Source organism: Labrus mixtus, chromosome 8, assembly GCF_963584025.1.
Source record: "Labrus mixtus chromosome 8, fLabMix1.1, whole genome shotgun sequence".
Classification (NCBI taxonomy): Eukaryota; Metazoa; Chordata; class Actinopteri; order Labriformes; family Labridae; genus Labrus; species Labrus mixtus.
Window position 1 is genome coordinate 8,992,324 of NC_083619.1, and position 26,574 is coordinate 9,018,897.

Consider the following 26,574-nt stretch of genomic DNA (forward strand, 5'->3'; position numbering starts at 1 on the left):
ATGAAGAATGTAAAAAGAGGAGGTGCTCTAGGAACTACACGGTGCCAGACACCCCCGGCTTGTTGTCTGGCCCATGTATTTGAAACACAAGAACATCATGGGTGGAGATACCAGCAGAGGGGAGGGTACTTTTTTTTTTTTTATCAGAATCCCACTGTGACATCATCACAAGTTGAGCAAAGTTGAAATGGATCGTTTTTCTCTGTGTTGTAAGACTTATGCAGACCACAATCAAAATAATGGATGGGTTTATTTCACATTTTGTGGGTTGGTAGACACTCAGGTTACCCAGATATATGTTCAAAAACACAGTGAAAGTGGATTTTTTCACAACATGTCCACGTTAACATGTCATCTGGATGGCAGGTAGAGACTATAAGATCAAATGATGGTGACAAACTTGTTGAGACATTGAGAGATGCAGATTCTGCTAAATAAAACACTAAAAGACTGACTCTTTCATTTAACAGAATCCTTCACAACAAAGCAGCAAACTCTAGATGATGACATCTTAGAAACAATCATGTGTGAGGTTAAAGCCATGAAGTAATTTCATAGACCCCTACAAAACACTTTAGTAAAGGGAAAGAACAATTCCAAACACTTCGAGACACGCCCGGCACATATCTTACCTCGTTTGGACTCAGTGGATTCCAGACTACTTTCATCTAATGCAAGTAAGGTTACATTAAATAACACCACGAGACACTTTAGAACACGTGATATATTGATGGCAGACAAAACCCCTTTGAAGTTCATAGATCCTGTGTAGAGTCATTGAAGCAAAGGTTGACTCAGAAGGATGCGTCAGGAGAGTACTTATCAAAACAAAGACCAGCTCCCTAGAACAGAAAATCTGAAAAGTCTGACAGTAAGAACCTCGAGTGAGTCAGGATTTCAAGTGCACTCAAACACATAATACAGGCACACAGAAAACCTAGAAACTGAATGGAGAGGGGGGGCTCCATTTTAATTTCCATTCCATTTGAATTGTAATGAAATACAAAGTACAATCGTTGATATAATAAGTTCAGATAGTGTGATATGTCTTTATGCCCCATTTGGCCTTCTGTGGCGTTCACATATTAAAATTTGCCACCTGCTGATAAAGTCATTGTCATCATTAGTAAGAAATATGCAAACGCAGCTTCGGTATGCCTCAGCCACCTGCGGACAAAACTACAGGTTCTCTTTATACCGGTTTGGCGGTGTACTCTTGCATTCTTTTAACTGTCCAACAAATCATTCACTGGTAATCTTTGCCAATAGAAATGGGGGAAAAAAAGACACTTCCATTCTGTGTTTCGTTTAAATCCTCGTCTGACACCGAAACGTGGCACATAATCGTCTCACTAAGGGGCTTGTTTGCTGTCGTATAGGTCATAGAGGCATCGTTCTTAATTTCAGTCTGTTTCATAAAAAGCTAAAAACTGTTCACAAGCAGCTTCAAGCTGATTTTGACAAACACACACACTTTGCCTTTCTACTCAGTTATCAATGGACTACCACGACCATGTTTTGGGTGATATGAAGATGGCTGTTTTTAGTTTAGTTTTAACAAATGTAGCCCTGAAGTGTCAGGTTTTACTGAAAATGATTCTCTTCTCTTTCCTGACAGGTTGATTTCACACCTGTCTGTTCACTTGTCCTGGGCTTCTTTGCTTGCATAGCAAAAGACAAGCCATGAGGGATCTGTCACACACACACACACACACACACACACACACACACACACACACACACACACACACACACACACACACACACACACACACACACACTCACACATGCCCACACTTGTAGTATGTAAAGCGAAATCAGACAGCCAGGCCAACATAAGCAATCACATATTTGTCAACTTACAAAACAATGTCACATCACGATTCAATTTAAATTTTACTCGTCCTTTATCCTATTCATGGCCACTGACATGTTTATTTTCTGTGGTCTTAGTGATGTAAATGTCATCTGAAAATGAGGAGTTTATCTGGTGTAAGAGCTTTTTGTCACTTTGTTTTGTGTGTTTTTGTGTGTTACCATTGTCAACAGTCTGACTACCAACGTGAGTATGGACAATGAAATGATGTTGAGAAATTACATCTAAAGAGGAATTCTTAGCTGCACTCACAATCAGATATCTGGTGACAGACATACATTTTAGCTATCCTTGTCAGATGATGGCTTTCAGGATTTTGGCCACTGTGTTCTGTACGTTTGACTGTTTTCCTGCATACAGCAAACACTCGCTGAAACACTAATGGACAATACCCTAATACTCATACCATAAATGGAAACCAGAACGTTTCTAATACCAAAAATGCGGACCTGCGTTGGCAGAATTTGTAAATATAGATGATAGCAAGTGATGCATTATTTGCTTCCACACAGTTTTTAGTTACTACTTTTGGTAGATAAATATTTGATGTTTTTCAGCTGTCTGATTTCCACGTTCTAGTTCCTTCTTTCACAAGTAAATAGGTAAACTTGTTCTGTTTCTCATTCATAATATATCGTTTGCAATGGCACACAGGACAGGTGAGTGTAGTCGGATGGGCTTTCACACATCTGAGGGGATGCAGATGAGCTTGGCAGGTCTCACTGTGAAGGAAGCCAGAATATCTTGAAAACTAATGCACCCCCCCCACACACACACACACAATGATTGCTTCAGTTAAGGTTGTGATTTACAGTAGGAGCTTTGCATAGATTATTTTTCTTACACTCCGCTCATACCTGTCACATGTTGATGAAGTCTTCAACATCTGATCTGACGTTCTCACTCCTGCGCCTGTTACCTCTCTACCAGTGGGTCTTATTAATAACATTGCGATGCTCATGGATATCTGACACCAGCAGAAGAACTCAGGCTGTCTGTTGAAACTTCTGCTCTCTGATTATAACCCACCTGTGCAACACGTTTGTAACACAGAGATGCAGTGATCAGGCAGTAATTGGAAAAATGATACGATTTAATCTGCTGTTATGTTTAAACTGCACTTACAGTAGAATTGGATGAAGAATTCAAGTTGTTGGAAACATCATTGAACTAATTCTGAACTTGATTAATATGGCCTTAAGGGATTATTAAGGAATCCCTAATGATTAACACCCAGAGGAAGGGGTATATTAACTAACAGCAACACTGAGTATTTCTCTGCGTGTCTTTGGTTTGGAGGAAGCTGGAGAAAAACTGGTGCAGATAAAAGTAGAAGATGCAAACTGCCAACCGATTTAATCCAACACTTTCTTCTTCTTCTTCAGAGAGCCCCCTGGAGTCAGTGCAGAAAACATGTAAATGTGTATTCTGGGTTAACTAATCTGTGTGCAGTTCATTAACCATGCTTTTGGATTTGTAATCAGCCCACAGATTTGTAAACCTTGCCTACAGTGTTGCATTCCATGCCAACGATTTTACAACCCGAATCTGCAAAACCAAGGGCACGAATCGCAAAAACAGTTAATACAGCTTTTAAAATCCAGAGAACAGAAAAACACATTGCTTTTTGAAGCTGACTATAAATGTGTGTTTACCTTCCTATCTGCATAGTAAGTTATGTTTTTACCTTTGTTTTCACATTCTTGTTGGTGTGTTTTGATCTGTCCTATCACAGCTGTCTTCTAATGTGTGGCCATACCCAGATTTACTGTGTAAGCATTATTCTTGGGCCAAGCGAGGACTATCTGCTGCTGCAACATAACAAGCTCCCAGTTTGACTCTCAATCCATCCGTCTGTCCGTCCTGTCTGATCATTGATTCATAACTCTCTCTCTAATAACTCTCTGCTCGTGTGCAGTCTCTTTGCTCTCTGAGAGGTTTGTTTTGTTTGTCTGTCGATCAGCAACTTACAACTCCAACATACATCAGCAAAGATCTTTTGAAGATCAAGACCTTGTTAATGTGCTGAATGATGTGTCTTGTAAGCGCCACTTATCAATATGGATTTTTGGGGGGCAATACCGATATTGGGGAGAGAAAAAAAAATCACTGGCGATATATATATCTGCTATCTTTCTTAGATCTATGTTCCATCATTAAAGACAGATAGATCTATATAGACATCTATTGGGTTGGTCCCCAAAATGTAGTAATCAAACACTTGTGGTAAAGATATAATGAAGACAAGATGGTGACTCAACTGGAAAGCAACTGCACATGACGTGCGTCACCGCTTGACACTCTGGAGAGTAATTAATGCTTGTTGTAATCTTTATAGCACCCTCTGCTGGTGACAGCCAGAGAGAGAACTGCTAGTGTTATACAATGATACTCAAATGAGATGCTTTTTGGTGAATAATTCTCATAATATCAGCGCATATCTGCGATAAACTGAGGTGATATGGATATTCAAGTGATTTGCTCATATAGGTCGATACTATCGGCTGGCCGATTAATCGGTCTGGCTCTGCTAATTATGTTCTAAATTTGTGCATTTACAATGAGAAAAGTTCAGCAGGATATCTGGATGGTAGTTGGGGAGAATTAAAAAATGAATGTGTTTGTCTATTTCTGTTTAGCCTGGAATAAAGTGCCAAACAATCTGTGCTAATCTGGTTCTTACGTTGTGTGCAGGAAACACAGCTGTACATGAACAGACACTTTTTTGCCTGCATTTGGTACGATGCAGTTACCCCACACACTCAGACCATTGTCTCTGAACAATGTTATGATACTTAGAAAATAAGATTTTTTTTTAGCAGCATTAGTTAATAAACTGCCCTTCCTTTGAGAGAGTACCAGCTGAAAGTAACACAGTTAGAGTTAAGAGTGGTGTTCTTCATCAGGCTGCTGCAGCAGCTAATCCGTCAGCTGGAGCGATGACATTTAACAGGGTGACAAATGCTACTGGGATGAAATTTACACTAAAATGAAAGAATCATTCTTCTGAACTCGACCATTTCTCTTTTTTGAATCATGATGACCTGATTCTGTTTCACATCTCCACAAAAAAAGTTTGATTGACTCAGAATGGCTCTGATGAATGATGGAGATTGAGCTACTAAACATTAAAGTTTCACTTGACATTAAAAATAAATGAGAGGGGATTTTGTGTGCGGTTGTACGTTTTAAGTCAATCTTAACTTAAGAGATAAAATGTAAAATTAAGCTTTTTTTTTACAAAGTTGTCATTTTTATCTTCATAAAATGTTGTTACCTTCTCTGATTCCTTACTGGCTGACATAAAACTGACACCAGAGGAGACATGAGTAGCATATCATCGCTAAAGAAAGTCAGATCTAAACAAGCTGGTAAACATCAACGATCTCACTGTAACTTCACAGCATCCAAAGCAAGAAAAGGTTTGCCGATTATAGAGCTCAGATGCTGTTTTAAGTTTCTGTATTAGAACAGATGGAGATCTGGGTTTAATGACAAGATGCTACAGTGACGGTAAACTGCTTCTTTAAGAGGAGCACACATACCAATGTTGGAGCTATTTACAGTGTGAAATAATGAGATGAGATTATATAATTCAAATGAGATTACATATACTGTACTTTATTGTCCCTGAGGGAAATTTGCCTTGGGCACTAGAGAAAAAGAAACGTGCAGCTCAGTCCAACTTGAGGTACCATTAAAAACAAAAAACAAAAAAACATCCCACAGCAATACTGGCACCCAAACGATCGATTCATGTAACCACACCATTCAGCTTCACCTCTTTGCACGTTACTACCACTGATTGATAATTAAGTTGGGTAGTATTTACAATATAGACAGGCAGACATCATTGGGCTTCATAATTCCTCTTCATAAATCAATGGGTGGTATCACTGAGACTACAGCTATGTTTTATACGATCAATGGTCTTGGCTGGACTTTGATATGTTTCGATCCAATCCACTTTTCATGAGCCTTAGTGGGAATTTTGATTGAATTAAAAAGTTTGTCTGATTTTTTTATTTGTTGATTTGAGGAATGATAATTGATGCTCCTCCAGTCAATGTTTGAATGCAGACATTCATTTGGAAAAAGAAGGCTGAAAACATTTCTATTTAGCCCTGGTAACCTCCGCTCTAAATGCAGCTCCACATGCTTATAGTTCCAAACATCTCCCTGCATGTACAAAAGACAGAAATAAAGCACCAGAGAGGATAGACTTTTTCCACACAGGCCCTTTTTCACCCACTCTTTGCTTTTCTCTGAGGAAACCCTAAAGCAACCTCTGGGAGAACAGGGAGCATTGGTTAAAAAAAATAGAAAAAGTTCTGGGACAGCAGCCTCTTCACTGTTGCGGTTGTACTGAGCTGAGTTGTAAAGCATGCAGATGAAGCGGCAAATGCCCATCAAATATTCAACAGGCCAGGGGAGGCAGTGCAGCTTGTAAAAGAGGATGAAATAGAAAGGGCAGAAGCACTTCACTTCATACAATGTCTTTTTTCTCTGATGCTACCTCTATACTTTGCACTGACTCTCTGTTTCTGCAGCCTTTTCACCGTCTCATCACATGCACACTTTGTTTGGCTCTTGAATGAGAAATGTGATGGTGAAATATGTGTCACTCCTCATTATTATCTGTTCCATCAGCAGTTATCCTTCTGCCTGTGAATTTCTGTCTGTATAATTTGCAGGATTATAGTCTAACTATAAAGCTGATTTGATGAGTGTGTGAGAGTTGATCACTGTAGGAGCAGATGTAGATGCTGCAGGGCCGGCTGCAGCGGGCACGATGGGAGAAACTCTGCGGTCGTCACCTCCCACTGCCATGGCAACGGCCTGCGAGTCACCCCGGGCGAGCTTCACACCGCAACGGCCACTTACCTACAGTCCTAGACTGACTGCTGATTAGACCTGGTGGATGTTAAAGGGGAGTAATACAATAGCGTAGCCTTCTTGTAATTGTTATTGTAATCAAAAACAGACTGAAATATCTGAACACAGAAAACAGCATGCAATGCTCAATGTCTTCTTTAACATTTTCAAACATTCATATATATTCTTTAGTATTTTTTTTTTTTTTTTTTACTCACTCTGTATACTTACACTTTTACTAATGGCCCTTCAAACTTGTTGACTTGTGACCCCTGCAGATCAAGCAGTTTGAGGTCATTTTTTTCCCGACATATGTTCATAAGTTTATGAACTATATTTTACTCTGCTTATCTTATGGGATTCTCTGGCTCAATCTGTCCTGCCGGATCTAAATTTCGCATTGCAATATAATGACCAGCTTCAAATATAAACGATATTGCCTTATACTATTCACCTTTTCAGTCCACATGAGGAAAATCATCCACAACAAAACTTCTAGCTGCTTGAACCAGGATGACGATATGACTCACTCTGCATTCCTGACTTAAACCCTATACCAGTAGAAGGCTCTGACATTGTTACTATATGTTTGTATGTTACAGTGTTTTGTACTGTATTACACTTATTTTTACATCTTCTACAACTTTAAGTTCCCAAACATATCTGATGATGATTTGACCAAATTGTTCCAAACACTTGTGCTTTAAATTTGTTAAATAATGTTTTCAGCACAGCTTGTTGTAATCGTGGTTCAAATGAGAGGTACGAACACACTTTGGTTTTGGCAAGTAAACTCTATTTTTAGTTATAGCTGTATAAATCACACACTTCCCCTATAGAGGCATTACATCACCGGCTTAGATAACATCCTGTATCTGAAGAAGACCCTTTGTTTGGATAAGAGAAATAACCCCTTCAACTCTGGGGAGAAATGGAGCAATCCCAGGAGAAGATAACAGGAGAGTTCTCATTCCCAGGAAGGGAAAAAATAAAACGTGAAAAATATGTCAAAACATAATAATTCAACCAACAAGCTAAAATGGCATGGACTATAAAACTGCCATAATTATAGATGGGCTGTATTAAACCCAGTGCTTCAAGAAAGTGGGTAATGCAGATGCTACTTTGAGGGTGTGTTAGAAAACGGATGTTTTTTTTTTGATGAGAGGCTAAACAATCGTGCATGGATATTATTTTAGTGTCTTTACTGTACTAAGAAAATGTATTCAGTATTATACTGTAAGGTGTGTGGATCATTATGTCTTGTTGGTCTCTCCCTCCTTCACACTCTTCTTCTGTTCTAAAATTAGACTCACTCTAATTGACAGGCCGCTTCTCCATCCTCATCACCAAGAACCCCTTCATCATCATCACCATCATCATCACCATCATCACCACCATCATCATCAACACCTCCTTCGCTTTTCTTCCCACGGGCGCTATACTTTCAGCACCGGACAGCGCCCGTCTTTCCCACGCTCCGCCCACCTCTAGCTGACAGGCAGTGAGAAACGACCACACACGCTGCTGGGCGACACTTCAGGTGGCCTATTACGCGTTTTATTGGGAGGGACGGAACTTCAGGAACAATTTGCTCCCCTCCTCGTCATCCTGCTCCTCTCACATGGATTTATCCGGGAAGGAGTAAGAGGAGATCGTACGTTGGCTTCACGTGAATGGATGGCGGACTGATGAGGAGTCGGTGTTGGTTTTTTTTCTACGAGTTAGGAGGCTTAAAGGCTGCGTTGTGGCAGTTTGGATCACATAAACGGAGAGGAGGAGGAGGAGGGAGAAGAAGAAAACAGCAAAAGACGAGAAGTGGAATCTTTTAAAGAGCGATTATGGATTTCAGATTTAGGATGTTCTCTGGATTGTGCATCTGAAAGAGTATCTAATCCATACAAAAAAAAAAACAGGAACAAAGAGAGAGGTTTGGTTATGCAAGCCTCACTTTGCAAAGTGCCCCTGGTTTCTTCCCTGCGCTTGTAAAGAGGAACATTATGGCTCTCCTGGTGGTCCCGCTGCTCCTGCACACGGGGCTCGTTTTGGGCTCAAATTATGGATACGTGGAGTGGTCTGACAGCGACCGAGACGAGAAGAACCCACAAGTCTACAGCACCCAAAACATCAACAGGGAGCCGCCCCACCACCCGACGTACTACCCTCCTGTTCCGGCCACGGAGCGCGCGGTGGTGGCGCACAAAATCGAGGAGGACCTCCCGCGGGTCGTGACCGCTTTCCTGCACACCGGGGACTCCACCGCGCTCCGGCAGGTCAACTGCTCACGTAGATACGAGCTGAGCAGCCTGCGAGGCGGCCTGCACGTCGCCTCCCACTACTCCCTGCACAGCATCCTGGACACCGTAGCGCACGCGACAAACTTCCTGAACATGATCCTGCAGGCCAACAGGTCCCGCGAGCAAACCCTACGCAGGGACATCCACTGGTACCACGCGCTGGTGCAGAGCATCCTAGAGGGGGATCCCAAAATCCACAGAGCTGTGGTCACCTTCCACGAGGACGCGCCGACCCCAGGACCGCACGTTTTCCTCCAGGCGACCAGAAGTGAAAAAGAGGTGGTTCTGCAGGATTTATCCAGCTCTGCGCACCGTCACCTGAAGAGCAGGAGCCCGGAGTCCGAGTGGTTTAACGAGTTCAGAGACCGTAGGAGACCACACATGCACAGGAAGCTCCCGGAAGCAGAAGGGAGCCAGGGTGGAGGTTACCTCCTGGAGAAGAACCAGATTAAGTGGTCCGCTCCGTACCTGGAGTGTGAGCACGGGGCGTTTGTGCCTCATTGGCTGCTCACCTTGTCTGCAGGTTTCTATGGGCTGAAGAGCAACTCTGCCCCGGAGTTCAGGTGAGAGGAAGTGCGTGTTTGTGTTTGTATATGAGTTAATGTTAGAAAGAGAAAGGCAAACCATGCTGATAGTTTTTCACAAGTTTTGTAACATAACTATTTGTCTCTGAAATGAAAATTTTAGTTCGTGTTACATTGTGTTCCATAGTTTTAAGACGACAGTATAAACTTGAGAAGTCTATCAGTTGCAGTATCAGAGATGAACCATTCAGTGCACTCATCTAATATGATTAAGAAGCTCCCTTAAAAAATAAACTACCTTTAGGTTTATTGTTTTGAAAAGAACAACAGTGCTAAAATAATCAAATAATGCAAACTATCAGCAGTAAGTGTTTTTCTATTAATTATATGTCTATAATTATTTCTATGACACTGTGTTGAAGAACTACTATTTATCGGCCAGTTGGTAGAAAAATTGGTTTTAGAACATTTTTCATACATTTCAACAATGCTATCAAAATCATCCCACATTTAATTGGTCAACATCAATACAAGCGAAACCACATTTGATTGACAATGATGCACCATGAAACTAGAATATGGATCCTGATCAGCTGCTGCCTTGATGCTGTAAACAGATGGTGTAGTAGAGACTTCACAGACGCAGGTATAGACCCTTCTCATTGAAAATGCGCGCCTGTCAAAGCACAGCTGTGAATCTCCTCTGCTGCATCCCTCCATCTAATGAACACTGCGGGCTTTACACAGTGTTTGTGGGTGAGGCCGTGAGGTGCATCAAATCACATCAGGATCTCATGTTTCAAGGCTGCAGTCCAAGTGTGTGTGGAGAAGATCAATTAAATCATGAATAAGCAATGAATGATCACTAACTGCATTAGAAGCATCCGTGAATTTCAGGTGCATTAAAGCTTAACATCCGTCTATGGATGCATCACACATAAAGCTGTTCACATCAAAAAATCTGACAAGAATGAGAGATTGTCCTTGATGCCAAAAAACACCTACATGTACTTACACCTACAGTAAACAGTTTATTTAAATCTTCAAATGCAGCTGGAGACAAAACAAATGTGACATTTCATTTGGATGACACTTAAATGTTGGCTGTGAGACCAGGTGTGTTTCAACCCTGTTGACGTGTCCGCGAGCAAGATGCTGCATCAATAACTTCTTCATGGACACTCACTCTCAGGTTATGGAGCTCCTGACGTGGCCTTGAGTTGCTCAGGACATTTTTGGGAAAAACACTGCACTTTGTCATCCCTAGCCTATAAAGATAATAAACATATCCATCGTGACATCATACATTGGTTATTGACCGCCTTTTTAGTCATCAAGGCTAAACAGTCTGACCTCATGGCAAACTTATTTGCTGGATCATGAGCTAGGTTAATACCATTTTCCTGTAGAACAATATATCATTTGTGGTTGTAATTAACTGGAATAGTTTTTTTTTTTTTAGATTGTGAAGCGAAGAGAGGTTGTGGAACATGTCAGGCTCACCTCTCAGTTACTCACATCTCCACAGAGAGAGATACGGGCGGGTGAATGGCGGGTAACAGCTCATCTCTTTGGCACACGTCTTCTCAGTGGGGAAAAGCCAACAACGTTCCTGACTCCCTTCACGTGCCGCCATGAATAAATTAATGTGCTGTATGATAAACACTGAACAAGCTTACAGGCAAGGAACATGAGTGGAGAGCAACGGAAGAGAGATACCTACAACAGATAAATACAATGCTGCAATCAAGCCGCACTGACTTCTTGGACAGCCAATTAATTCAATAAACCAAACATCAAGCCATGATATTTTCCTATAATCGCCTTAAAAAAAAAATTCTGAAAGTCACCAGCAACATCAGTGCAACTATAAGGTTCAGTTTAATCCTTGAATCTGAAGAACACCTCGCAAACAGCTGCGGAATCCACATGTCCCCAAAAGAAGTCCCAATAATGCATAGCTTTATAGATATAGTATGCAACATTGTAAACATTAATATAGCAGATATCAAATATGCCCTAACTATATCGTTTTGTTTTCACTTTACTAAAAATAGTGAAGTCAGACTCCCCCTGGGTTTGTTGTTCTCAGCTCTGTGGTCACACTGATGGTGCTTGCTCCAGTTTGTTTATGTTGATTACATGTTGTCTTTGCGTCAACCGTTAGTCCTGGCACCACACAGGGGACGGACAGCCCCGCCCACTTAGGGCGCAATTTGTAGATGCATAATGGTGGAGTGTCGTCGCTAGAGTACAGCTGAAAGAGAACCAACAGGCTTTCCAAACTGAAGGAATTAGAGCCCTACAAACAGCTACATTTGGTCTGAACACTAAGGGAAGGGGGAATGAGGAGGGGAAGTTGTGTGGGGGAGGTATTGCCAAATAAAATCTTTGTTTTGGTTTGAGAGACTGGTGTTAAAGCTGGAAATCTACAAGAAATCTACTCTGAAAGACACAATGTTAATTGTATAAAACTGAAACCCCTTCAAGGTGTATGGATGAGAAAATCTAGCTACAGATACCTAAACTGTCTTCTGACATGTTTATTTCTATGGTAAAGTTTGGCATTTTAATATGGGGCGTAATGGTGTTGGACTTTAGTTTTTTAGTGGCTGATTGAGGAATCGTATTGTTCAGCACTTCTGAGCCTCTGAGCTGCTTGTTGTTTTCCATTTCATCAGTGACAAAGATGAAGTATTTACCACCAGAGAGAAAACTGTTTGCTCAGAATTTGCTCATGGTCTAAAATTGAAGCTTACATAGCAAATAATGCATTGCATGAGAGAGACATTTTTTTATAGTGGACAATTTAATTTGCTTCAACAGCTTTTACATTTCTTTCTTTTGATGCTCTGTTTGTCTCCAAATGGACTTACAGCGGTCTGAGATGTGTCCTGTCTTATATCATCAACATGAAGTGATGAGGATGTTTAACCAATGGAGAAGAATTGCTCTATGCTATTGTGACAGTTGACTTAAGCATATGATATGCAGTTTAATTAAATTGATTCAGTTTATACATTCAGAAAGAAACAATTGACTTTTCAAGCTCAGCCAGAAGACTTTTGGAGCCTATGTTAAAATCATTGTGACAAGTGATTTGTGACGGAGACGAAAAAAAGCAATGCTAGAAAATAATTTTCTTGGCTGATAGTGTGAAGGTGAAATACAAATATTTTCCTTGAGCATGATATTTGTTTGTACATAAATGACTCCAAGCTTCGAGAAGACAAGACAGACTCTCCTGATTTCCTGCAGTCTAAAAGCTCACAGCTTTTTTCCAGGGCTCTCATGGTCTTCATCAGTGATTGGAGTGGGCTCAGTGCTTTGAGTGGGAAACACAGTGTACCATATCTTATTGTGAGTAACAATCAGTGTAATACGGTACATAAGGCAATATGTGGCCCACTATAATGATAACATCATAATTCAACGATTCTGTGATATTTGATGAAAGACAATCTTAAAATGATGAATCCATCAGATTAACTCGTTAATACGAAATACCTCTAAAATAATCATTTAAAAAAATATTTTAAAACCTTAAAACCCCATGGCTGTAGTCCCAACAGCAGCTGGGCTTGCATGTAAACATATTGATCTCAAACACAATGGGGAAAACTGTTGTATAGTGTTCTCTACTTCAAAGCTCCATGAAAAATCTGAACTGTGATTTGGGATTGTTTTGTTCTATTTCCAAAGTAATGTAGCTTGGCACTATTTGGAAACACTTTGGGTGTCGGCAGAGGAAGACGAATGAGGAGGAAACAGAATGAAATGGTTGTTTAAGACCAGAGCGGCTCATGTGATAAGGCTCACTCTCTAATTGAGTAAAAAGATTGGCAGCGACTTCACAGTCAGACACAAGCTGCTGTCCTTCTCACTCCCCTCCTTGTAATGTGAGTTGTGGTCTGCAGCTTTTATGGGGCTTCTTCCACTCATCCCAGTCCTGTGATAAGGTTTCTAAAAATAGAAAGTTGTTTGGCTTTGGTCAGAAAAGTATAAGCTAGTGTAGATGATGGGGTCACATCCACCATGTTTTCTACTTTCTACCTCAAAGCAGCTCTTTCTCATTTTTCCCCCTTTCTCACTGTCCATCCGACCCAATTTAAAGGCTGTGTCCATAAAGAGATATTTAAATGATATATGCTGATTTAAAGTTATAAGCTAGGGAGGCAGACAGAGACTGACTGCAGACCCAGTAGGACAAAGGTGATGATATTTCAGGGGACAAAAGGTCTGAAGCTAGCTTAATTCCTCCAACAAGTAAAATCTGAACAAGGACATCTGTAAATCCAAAGTACATAAATGTTCAGATGTCACAACAACCAAGATAATATGGATAATAAAAAGATACGATAACACCAAAATGCACCATCAGTGTGATGTAGGAGCACAAACTGCTTTCAGAGCTAATGAATCAAACGTGTATAGTTTTTCACCGTAGGTGTTGAAGAAAACGGAATAAAAAAATAAATTGTAACATTTTTGTGTTATTGAGCAGAGCCAGAGAGAAAACAAAAGCAAGCAAGTTTATGAAGGCCATTTCTGTTGGAAAATAGAAAAACATAGTTAAAAAGTTGCAAATGATCAAATCAAAAGCGCTATGACTCGTATGTTTTTTTCAAAGGTTAATTTTGTTTTTTTGCCTTTTTTGAAAGGACAGCTGAAGATAGTCTGGAAATGTAGGGAGAGAGAGAGAGTGGAGGATCACATCTGTAACACCATCCTTAGATTCAAATGATCATATTGGTGTATTACACATGCACGAAACTCAAAACACAAAATGGAAATTTTCCAAAAATATCAGGGTGAGCTGAACTTTAAACAAAAGGCAACTTCACGCCAACTTTACCCCGACCTTTTCTTGCTTGCCTCCTGGTATAATTTCTGTGTGAAGTTGGGGTGATCCAAATTTGTGAAAGCAACAGGTTCACCGGGAAGATTCCCTGCATGCTTGTGGGAGTGAGCGAAGCATTCTTTTCATGTCATGTCACCGGTCTGACAGGGAATAATTCAAACTGTGAGGGACAAGTGTGAATAACAGCTTTGGAAAATTTCAGGGGCAGGCTGTCCTGAAAATTTCTAGAAGCTTTCAGGAGTGACAGCTTCAGTCTGACATTCTAACAAAGTACCTCAATTTCCTCCAGCCTCAGCTGTACTCTGCATGTGAGCTTGCTAACACATTAAAACAAGTTGAAAAACGTCATAAAAATACCTGCGTTACATCAGCATGTCATTCTTAGCATGCTAACGTTAGCATTTTGCACAAGCATCGTCTGCGTATAGCCTGACAGAGCTGCTAGCGTGGCTGTAGGCCCCTACTCTTTCTGTTCTCGACATCAATACATTTCCAACGATGCAGGAGAGAGCAGGGGTAATAAATCCACATCTACCTTGTGCTGGGGAACAATGAGTCACTTATGATGAATGTGTATTGAATTCTAAGAAGCTTTTCATTACCATTGATCTGAGATAGAAGCTTGCAATGTCTCAACCTTGGCTCTCATTCGTTTACAAAAACTTTTCAGTGTTTTTTTATTTGTAATGGCTTAAAGAAGTCAGAATGCAAGACTTGAAAACTACTTATGATTACTTATGAGAAATACAGATGCCCTTTAAGATAATTAGCTGACTATATAAAACATTGAGCGTCTGTCCTGGCTTGATATTTGTGCCTACCTCGCTTGTGTCCACAGATGGCACCTATCACATCTCTCTGCTTTTTCTACTGCTTTTAGTCTGTATCAAGGCTCGACCTGTATATAGGTATATATACACTGAGTCGTTCTGTCAGTCACTGGTATCCACACTTCTGCCTCCCTCTCTTTCTCGTCTACTTGAGCTGGTGGCTAAAGCCTCTCTCCATGGTTGTTTGTTCCACTTGCGAGCGGGCAGATGGAGGTGTTAGTCCCATCCACTAAACCAAAGAGGAGAAAAGGATAAGAGACGTACGAGAGTGCATGAATTTTCAGGCTGTTTGATGGTGGGGTAATTTGGCCAGAGAGGGTAAATCAAAAGAGAGTAAGCATGCTTTACTTGTGTACGTCACAAACGGAGAGAGAGAGAGGATCTGTGCTTGGCACAACATAGGCTTTACAGTAACAAATGAAAAGAACTCGCCCAAAGCAGAGTTCTCCTCTAATACTGTATTGACTATATTCATACAGCTCCCATTGGCCTCTGGAAAGCTCAAAAGCTGATATGATATAGTTTGTGTTCCAGGTTATATGTTATGAATATTTGACGTAGCATTTTTATTTAATCAATTCTGAATTGACCAGCAAGAAAAGACAGGAAACATTTCAAATCTGAATGGAAATGTAGATATTTTCAAGTTAAAACAACATACTTCTTAGTCCTTTTGCTGCAGTCTGACTCAGCTAATGTTAGCATTCAGAAATCACTTGATAATAATACCATTAGCTAAAAAGTTGAAGCTAATATTGACATCTGGCAGTGTTGCAATAAAAATGCTCAAATAGTTAATGTTATTTTTGCTGAAAAATGACTTTCTAATATTGTCTAGATTGTCTTTAACCAGCTCATGTAATGGGCTATAGAAATTAAATTCCTAGCTAATGATTATAAGTGTACTGTCTAGCTAATGTAATGCTATAGCTAGTAATGTACTTTCTTCATTGTAAATATAAATAACTTTACTTTCTGGCTTATTAAATCTTAACTAATAATTTTATTTCTAGCCAATGTTACCTCATGTTTCCTAAAAAATAACTTCCTATATGTCATGTTGAAAATTAGTTTGTAGGTAATATAAAATAAGTTAAAGATACATTTTCTAATGTAAGGAAGCTCAAATTGAACTTTCATGTAGGCTAAGGTAAGAAATGTATTTCTGCTATGCTGTATTTAGCTAGAAAATTGACCTCTAGCTTAATGTAATGTTTACAAAGGACAGGTTGGAATGCTGTTAGCTATTGTCTAACGGTAGCTCGTTATCGATAGCCTGTATTGTTTTTTAAAAAAAATACAGGATTATGTCCATTTCATTTTCAATATTCATTGACAATTCAATTGAGAAGTGGGTGAATGAAAATGACCACTAGCCCTCCTATATGTGACTTTTAAACAACAATAAAAATAGCATGATTGATATCATAAAAGCATATAAGCTTCCCATCCTTAGCGTGACATCAGAGGGAAAATGACTACCATGTAATGTATGGGGAATTGAAGTCACATCTCTACAAAGTATTTCAAGTTATTTACCTCACAGTGTGGATCGCTGACCTGTCTATATTCATTCAACTCAAACTGCTCCGATGTTGTGCAGAGATGTTTCAAGCAGAAAGAAAACAATATTTCTTTCTCACTTTTCTGCAACATGTCTGTAATGTTACTGAACAGTAACCTAAGGCTGAGAAAAACCAACAACTTGAGTATCAGCTATCCTTTAAACTTTATACTAAAGCCAAACCAGGAGTGCTGCTACCACAACTATCTGCCATATATATTAAGAAACTAAACTCCCTAAATTATTTCCCATAGGATGGAGGCATAAATCTACTCTTATTAAGAACAAATCCCATGAAAACACCCACACACGATAAATGTCTCCCTCTATCAAGTGTTGTTTGTCGAGCCAAATCCTATTCCTCTGAGCTAGAGCTGCATTGTTCTCCAGAAACTATTAGAAACACATTAATGAGCCCCTTTATTCCTCTGGGTGAAATGTCCCTTCATTATGATAAACTCTGTAGATGACTGTAATAAACTGTTGTTTTTTTCTACTGCTATAAATATTCACTAATACATGTGAATCTATCTGTAGTTAAAAAAAAGTCCTGAATCAATACAGTATTTAATTTTAATTATAAAACAACACAGCCAAATGTATTTTTGTCAAAATAACAGAGGGCCTCATTCTCTCTACAACTCTACATATGAACGTTTGAAGAAGATTCTGGGATTCATCACATTTTTTTTATGTGGGATTTGTTCTTGTAAGAACAGAATTTACGAACACACTGAAGAGCACTCTTACATTTGGGTGCTGAACGGCTCGGGCAAAATAACTGGTTATTGCATCGTATGTGCATCTGCAGTTGTATATTATTAAAGGGGTCACATTACAATATTTTTTTACATAATGAAATCTTCTGATTAGAAAACGGTTTCAGAGAAGCGTCAGTATAAATGTATGATCTTTTTGGAGACTGCAGTTTGTGCTGCTATGAAATTGTATTGTTACATGAAATGTTTTTTCTATTATTTTTGCCAACTCACTTAATCAATTGAAGCAGGCTGAATAACAAACACGTCTCTACATGTATAATGCAATCCAGCAGTCCAGCAGAGAGCTACTTTACTATCATTTCAGGATGTTTCTTTTGGGCACCTGCTGCTGAGAGTCCAATCTTTACTCTCCTTCAGCTCCGCTTGTTCTTCACAAATATCCTCAGCTGCTGTGTCTGCTACTACTGCATTGCTAGCTTTGTCTGTTTACCTGTTTGACATTGAGCTGGAACACTACAGTTTGATTTTCTACTCCTTTCATTGTGAGGCCCATTTCAACCACCTGGCATAAATACTGGCAAACACATTTGAAAATACCTGAGTCAGCTACTTGTGAAGCCACATGTCTATCTCCATAAATAATATATAGCCAACTAACAATTAACAGTTCCCAACTACATTTTGTGCTGGTTTCTACCAGTGGGAGATCAGCAGACGTCCCATGTACAGAGGCTACAGTCCTTGTCATTCGGATAGCAGGATCGACTCCTGGTCTCAACCCTATTGGGCTCAAGTCATGGGACACTTTAAGGTGTGGCTAACTGTGATTGACAAGCCGCTAACACACTGCAACAAGGAAAGAGACGGACGAACAAGTATACACCCTTACGTCTGAATGTGGTGACCTCTGGCCTCCAAAAACAACATGACATTGGTCAAAATGAAAAAGACAAATCTTTAAAACGGTAGTCCACAAACCCATTCTGTTGATGTTTTAATGTGGATTACATTTGGATACCGGTTAATGCTTTTTATTTATTTATTCACAAAGTAAGGAGGAAGTGTTTTCTCTAATGCCTCACAGCATCACATTCTTGTTAAATAAAGAACTTCAACCTTTCTTCTGTGTCTTTTTCTCTTTACCTCTATCTACTCTTCTCTCTCTCTTCATTAAATCTAACATCACTTTTAATTTCCTTCCCTTTTTTCGATCGACTTCCTTCATTTCTCTCTATTACCACCCTCTATTTCCTTCTTCTTGCTCTCTTGACCTCACTCCCTCTGAGAATCACTCCTCCTGTCCTTCTTCATTTTCTTCTCTTTCATTCTGGTTTTCTCTATTTCCGCTTCTGCTCCTTCATTGTCTCCCTCACACCCATTTGTTTAACCTCTCGACTCTTTCCCTTTCATACTCTTCTAACTTATACAACATAACTTTTCCTCATTTCTCTTATTCCTCATCATGCCTTTCCCATATATTAAATGTATTTCTTTCATTTTTATCCTTCATGTTATCGTTTCTCTAAATCTACTTATTCTGCATTTTCTATTTTTACTGTATTTCATACTCTGCCATGCACCCATCTCATTAAATTCTGCTTCCTTTTCATATCAATTATTGAATCTCCTGCCCCTCGCTTCACTTTCTCTGAGATTCGTCTTAAATTTTGCATCTTTTCTCATGATTTCTCTTACTTCTCTGACTTTTCCCTCTAACTACACTTATGACTCTGTGACTGACCTTCCCTTTCTTCCTTCCCTCTTTTCCTCTCCTGTTGTCTGCAGGGGGGTCGTTCGGGTGGATGTGAACCTGCAGGATGTGGACATTGATCAGTGCTCCACCAGTGGCTGGTTTGCTGGGACTCATCGCTGTAATCTCACCAGTATGGAAGTAAGTCTGTTCTACATTGTGTTTTTCATCCTTCAGCAGTGACAGAAAACTTTATTTTTTTCAATACTTGAGTATTTTGCCCCTTCTTACTGTTCAACCATACTTTGATCTGTCTTTCATTATCTCCTTTAACATGCAGTTATACATTAGTTAAAGGGAAAAGGTGCATCAAGCAATTAGAGAGAATTAAAAGTAATGTATGCTGATATGATCAAAAGGAAAGGAACATGATCATTTTGAGCAGGTATTGTGTGTTTGGTTTAAACATGATAGCATGCTAATATTTGCACTGAGACTCAACGCAGGTTTAGCCAACGGCTCTGTAAGGCTCTGCTTTGGTGTTGGTCTGAGCTTAATGCTACTGGCAACCTGCTTACATGATCTGAGAATAGCATGCGTTTTCAGGCACTTTCAGGCATTTGGGCCTTAGATTTTTGTTTCAACATCATCAACCTGTATATTTCACAACAGGTAGTCAGGGAACGGTTATAGAGTAAGTTTTGAGCAAGTCCATCCAGTAGAAGTTGAGTTATTACGGGGGGGCAAGTGAATACTTAGACATTTGGTTGGTGTTTCTAAAAAGGTCAGAGGACCACTTTGATGAGTAAGAAGTACCCACTGATAGCCTTGAACACAATTCATTGCAATCATCCATTAGATTTTAAGATATTTCACTGAAAAAGTACAAACCTAAACCTTATTTTGTTGCTAAAAGAAAAATTCAGGATTGTGCAGACACTTTTTTTTGGCAAGCCACAGTCGGGGAGAGGTCTGGAGCAAGTGAAAACCGTCAAACAATACTGTTCATGTAGCCACGGTGCTAACATGGCTACTTAGTGACCCATAGATTGTTCACATCATGGCGTAGTAAACGTTGTGAAAAGAGTGTAAGTGAGTCGGTGTATGTGTGCTGCAGGATGCTTGTCTGTGTTGATGAGTGTTAGTAATAGTGATATGTGTGAGTAAGTGTCTTCTCTGCAGTAAAGTGTTTATACCTGTGTGAGCGCTGTGCTGGAACTGACAGCAGCCATTCATCATGTTTGTTAGCGCTTCTGTATACTCTTTGCTATTGTGTGCACGTGTGTGTTTGTCAGTGTGTGTGTGTGTGTGTGTGTGTGTGTGTGTGTGTGTGTGTGTGTGTGTGTGTGCGCGTTCCCTGCCTTCCTCATGTCATTGCCGATGCGTTAGTTTGTCGGTGATGAATTGCAGGAAGCCTCTCCTGACTCCAGCAGGGGAGTGAAGCTGCTCAGGCTTGCGTGGCATGTCGCTGGCCATATGATGTATAATAAATGCAGTGTAATGGATTGCTGCAAGATGTGGTGAATAATTGACCATGCTCTTTGTCTGTGTGCCGGCCCCCTCTCTGTATGTCGGGGGTAAAACTACAGAAGAAGAACAGGAGGGGTCCATGTTCGTCTTGTCGTTCAATCTTTATGAGTTACTCTCCCCTGTCTGCTGTCTGCTTTAACCTGATTGGTAATGATTATAAAGTACTATGTTTAGGTCTGTATTGGCTGTGTGTGTGTCAGAGACGGCCAACCAAGGCCATCCTGTCGACTTCACTGAAGTGCTGAGAATGATCCGAGATGTCCTCTGTGTGTGTGTGTGTATTTTGGTCCATATTGGATACACATCTGTTGAGATTTTCATTTTAATCTCCATGCAAATGTTTGCTTTAAACTGCTTATATGCTGTAAATAACATTAATCCTGAACATGCAGCACAATGACAGGACATTTTCACAGGATCATTACACAGCTTACCGCTCATTACTCTACTTTTCTCTTCTCATGATTTCTCTTTGAACTCGAGTCTGTGATTCAGTGACGTCTTGAGTAAGCAGTATCCTTATTCTCTTCCTGTTTCAGATAGAGGAATGTAAGCAGGGATAAACATGTACATGATATAATACATTACAAATGTTTTCTTAAAGGGGACAAGTATTGGCGATCTATATCCAATCATATCATCTATTTTGTCCTTTACTGGATAATTAAATGCTGTGGTAAGAACAAAGCTATCCATGTAGTTTTCAGCTTGAGTTTAGAAATATTAGAGCTTTCCACAGCGTGTGTAAGGACGGTATGATATTAAACAGAAGGAAGTTCAAGAGGTTTACTGCTAAGTAAAAATATATTTGAGTGGTTGTATTATAAAACTCTTAAAAAACTACAAGGGACAACTATCTCACTTTGAGTTCTTCTCTACTAACACTTGGTGTTTTGAGTGCACAATTGGTCACAATTCTTTCTCTTAATGGTCGCCATCTTGGCTATTTAAAGAAAGAGGCAGTCACAACATTGGCTCTAACTTTAATGACATTTCAGCGACTCAGGAATGGGGCTTGATGGACAAAGTTAGTAACTGTGGCCACACAAACACCAGCACTATTGAATTTGCAAACCTGTGCATTAAATTCTCCTTTATAATAGAACTGAAGAACTAAAATGGTCATCTGATCATGCTCAGCCTGGTTGCCATCCCCATTGAAATAGAAAAGCAAAAGAAGCAGTGGAATGATGGATACAGTAAACAATAAGTATTTAGGATTTTAGTCAATACACTGTTAGAATTCACACAATACACACGTTAGTATTTAAAGCTCCTGTCATTAGATGGTTATGATCAGACTGAAATCAATATTGACAACTCTCTATGACTTACAAAAGCAAATGTATCTATCAGCATAAAGATGGACTATTTCCAAATATTTATTTTTTTAATGCCTGAAACCTCTGTCGCATGGTATGGACATCTTTCACATATTTTCTATGAGAGATACATCACGTTGATAGAAGGAAGCAGGGTGAGATTATTCTTTTTACGTGTACCTGATCAAATCAGAAATGAGATAAAAGGTACAGCTTTCTCCCTAGAGCTCATGAAATTAGAAACAAACAGAAGTTCCCGACAGGAGGTTTAAGGATACGTGCTTTATAAAAAATCATCCATATTGAGACAGAGCTGAGTGCATATCGATGAAAAAAACTGAAAAGAATTCTTATACAGAATTCCCTAAACCCCCCCCCCCCACACACACACACACACTCACACACACACACACACACTCACACACACACACACACACACACTCACACGCACGCACACACGCACGCACACACACACACACACACACACACGCACGCGCGCACGCGCGCGCACGCACAAACACACAATCAATGTGTGTTTAATCAATCTCTTACTGCTGTTGTTTAACTGCCACATTACCTAAACTTTGGTGTGTTGGCTCTCAGCCTTCATCTCAGTTTTCTTGTTGCAGTTGAAAGCTTCAGAAACACACATGATACCATTTTCAAAGAAACCATCATTAAGAACAGAATAAGTTTATTTCTTTAGGTGTTATACGAGCCTGGAAAATCACTTCTGTGTCCAAAGTTCAGATTAAAAACAGTTGATTTCTTAATCTCTCTAATCATGTTTTGTGTTTGTGAAATGGGCCGTAGAAAGTCAATGTGAGGCTTATTGCTCTCCACATCGAACACAAACACACCCAGAGGCTTCGTCTCACAGAGAACAACAGATAATAAGAAAACAGTCTGTAGTGATGTGCCTGAGCTTCATGTGCTCTGTACCATCACACTTCTCGTCTTATTGTTTCTGTGATGTGATGGTTCAGCTGTTTTTTTTATTGCGTTTCCTTTGCCTAATAGAAAAGAGCGCACCATTTTTAGCCCCTTTTTCATTTTACAAAGGCAGTAAAGTGCAACCTGAGGAGGTAATGAGTGATCGTTATCCCTCAGAGTCTCACTATACAACGAACATCACTCATTGAAAAGTTGAATCAAAGATGTAAAGAATCCATTTAGTACTCAAACTTTATTTTTGTTACACATGGGGGCAAAACAACAAGTTCTTATGTGAGCCAGCTATTGCTTATTTTGTATACAGCTTTCACGTTGTAATATCAGCTTTAAAATGACGACAGATTTATGACCACATGAAAGTGTAGATCGTTTTAATAAAATATGTCTCCTTATGTGACGAGTAGCTGAGCAACAACCGCCAGCTGGCATTAGATATGAATTTCTTTCTTTTGGTGTTAATGTAGTAAAAGTCAGAAATTGGGGGGAGAGAAAGAGAGAGAGGAATGACATGCGAGAAAGGAGCCGCAGGTTGGATTCAAACCCGGGCCATCTGCTTTAAGGACTGTAGTCTCTAAATATGGGGCGTGCTCTAACTACTAGGCTACCGGCGCCCTTTAGGAACTTGTTTGAAGACAATATCCAGACTCGAAAACTAAAACAATGAGCCATGATGTTGACATGTTTCGACTGAAATTATAATCAACTAAGTGGTGAAAGCTGCTCTTGCTGGCACCCGAGCCTCTGCTACAAATACCAAACCAAAGGCTGTTTAAGTCGTGTTACGACTCAAACTGCCTCGATGCAGTGTAGCATGATGGAGGCCAAAACGCTCTACAGTCTTAAGAAAAGTGAAGTTTGACTTCAGTCTAAGCTGGCCACAGCGCTCTCTGACCCAAACGGCTTAAACGTACAGCACAAATCAATCAATCAATCTTTCTTTGTAAAGCGCTAATTCATAACAAATGTTTTCTAAAGACATTTTACAAGAAGTGCAGGTCTAGACCTTACTCTTTATTATGATCTCTACAATGACAAAACATTAATCCATCATGAGCACTAAGCGACATTTCACAAAGTTACAGTTACAGGACAAAAAATGTCCTTTAAGAGGCAGAAACCTGGAGCAGGACCCGACAGACATCTGAACAGAAACTGTGGTAAAAGTATGATACTAGAATGATCAGTCTAATATAACCATAGCAACTGTCATGATTAAAAAGGGAGGACTTAGTAAGTTTATTAGCAGTTAAAGTTGAGCAGCTCTAAGATTCACTTAAATGTTTATATGAATGATAATAGATGTAAGGCTGATATTCATAGTTGTAGTAAACATGTTACAGGACTGTTGTATGTTTTAGAAACATAGTGCTGAGTAAATACGTGACCCTGTCCGCAGCAACACAGGATATTAATAATCATAACACATACTGCTGATCAGAAGCTTAGACAAACCCACTTAAAAACACTGAAATATCCCTTTAAGTAAGTATTTCTAAAACAGATTTCTTGCATTAGGTCAAGGATTGCTTTTCGTCTTCCCTGTGGTCGTCTTCGTCTTCGTCTTGTCATTCTTTGTCTTCATATTTTTTAAGCTGGCCTCGCCTTAGCTTCCGTCTTCTTCTTCAACGCCATTGTCTCCTCTGTTGTCTTGGTCTTCTTCATCATCTTCTTCTTTGCCTTTTTTTTCCCCGGTCTGCCTGGATACAACAAGGCAGAAGAAGAAGAAGGTAGGACGTGTCACTATGAACCAAATACAAGACTTCATGCATTATGGATAGTCAGTGGTACGGGAAGCATCTTACATAAGGAGCCACGGCTTATATAATTAGACGGGGACTTGAGGAGTGATCACTGTGGATGCTTTCTGACTGGATGCATCTGAGTCGATTTTTTTATTTAAATTTTTTTCTGCGTGTTTGCTTTGGGAGTTGAAGTTAGCATCAATATGTTTGCAGTTTGTTTGCATATGTGTGTGTATGTGTGTTTTCTCTCTAATCCTGCCATATGAAACGTGCCGCTGGAGATAAAGGGCTTCAAAGGCAGAGCTCTGCTAATGAGTGTAAACTGCTGTGACAGCCGAGCAGGGTTACCCCCTCTGTGTCTCCCATCGCTCTCTCTCTCTCCACAATCAGCTGCACTACCTCTTCTCCTTTTACGGCTCGTTTACACACTCTCTGTTTTCATGGCTATTCATACCCTCCAAAATGTCCCTCTTTCTTAAGCTATCAGTCCCTCTTCGTCTCCCTTTTGCACTCTTGTTCTCCATTTTTTGCCTTTTCAATCACCCTTAGCTCCTTTTCTTTCTCCGCTTAAAGCCAATTAGCTGCTCGAAGGAGGGCAGCAAGACAACCAAGAAATAATCCTTCTCTGCTATTTGACATCCTTCAACATTAAATCATCATTTCACCTGACCAAGCTATAATTGAGAAATCCTCCTCATCATCATCTCCTACTTTAGAAACATCCTTCCTCGCATTAATCCGTGACCTCAGCTGTTATCAGTGCAGCTTCAGTGCAGCTTCAGTGCAGCTTCACCGCAGCGCTCGCTCTCCCTGCAACCCTCATTTGTGGATGTAGACACGGGAAAAGCGCAATCTGACAAATAAATTATTGCCATTATTTCTGGCTGCAGCTTGTGATGAGTGAGACCCTTATATTGTGAAAATCCAATCATCTGGACACACAAGAAAAACCATGCTACAGCTCTGCAGACTCAAGCTGTACGGGGCAAAAAAAGGGACATAAATTAAATATTTGTTTATGCCTTACTGTGCTGCTTTTGCAGTCCTTATCCTCTTTGGCACATTGCAGAAAAGAAAAGGATTTGAGCTTCCAAAGTCGGTATAAATACTGTATGTAAGGAGAGGGATATCCAGCTACAAAAGCCTTTGCAGAATGTAAGTAGTAATGGATATTTAGGTTGAAGGAATACGCTGAAGTGTCATTCTGAATTTGTCAGGGAAGCTGGCACTCTCAAGAAAGACTTGTTTTCTTATCCAGCAGGTTGGAAAAAAAAAAGCTGTGACTTGAGGAGCAGAGGAGACAGAATATAACCTGTTCTGCTCTGTCTTTCCCTGTTTCACTCTCCTCTTTGTGTTTTGTTCTGCCAGAGGCTCTCCGTCTCTCCTCTGGGAGTTTCAAGCTCCACCGCTAAAGCAGGATGGAGTGTTTCAAGACTTTGAGTGTGTGCACAGCAACTGGCACGGCATGAAGGTGTGTGTTTGTCTGTCTTTTAAAGTATTGCAACCCCCCCCTTTTTTCATCATCAAAGAGAGACCATTAGCGGTTGCATTCACAGCTGCGTTTTAAGGAAAGGTCGGAGTAAGGTAAATAGAACCTTAAATTACAGAAGCGAGTTTAACAGTGCAGCTTTGGAAATGTAATAGTCTGTCCCTGCAGCTGTACGTTTGTCTTATTATATTCAAAAACATGTCTCCTCTCCTCAGGAGGCTGCAGGGAACAGAGCAAGAAACCACATTGTGTCTTTGCATACACTGAATCCGTTAAAGTCTATTATCATCCGATGTGA

The 26,574-nt window shown here is 40.0% G+C and overlaps 1 protein-coding gene across 1 annotated transcript in view; it reads left to right on the forward strand.

The window, feature by feature from the left end:
• Nucleotides 1-8,489: 8,489 nt before the first annotated feature.
• Nucleotides 8,490-26,574, forward strand: part of gpr158b (G protein-coupled receptor 158b) — a 77,174-nt gene continuing 59,089 nt past the window's right edge. The window contains exons 1-2 of the mRNA XM_061043430.1: nucleotides 8,490-9,611; nucleotides 19,335-19,440. Coding sequence (XP_060899413.1) covers nucleotides 8,752-9,611; nucleotides 19,335-19,440 — 966 coding nt within the window. The 5' untranslated portion in view covers nucleotides 8,490-8,751. The remainder of the gene's footprint in view (nucleotides 9,612-19,334; nucleotides 19,441-26,574) is intronic.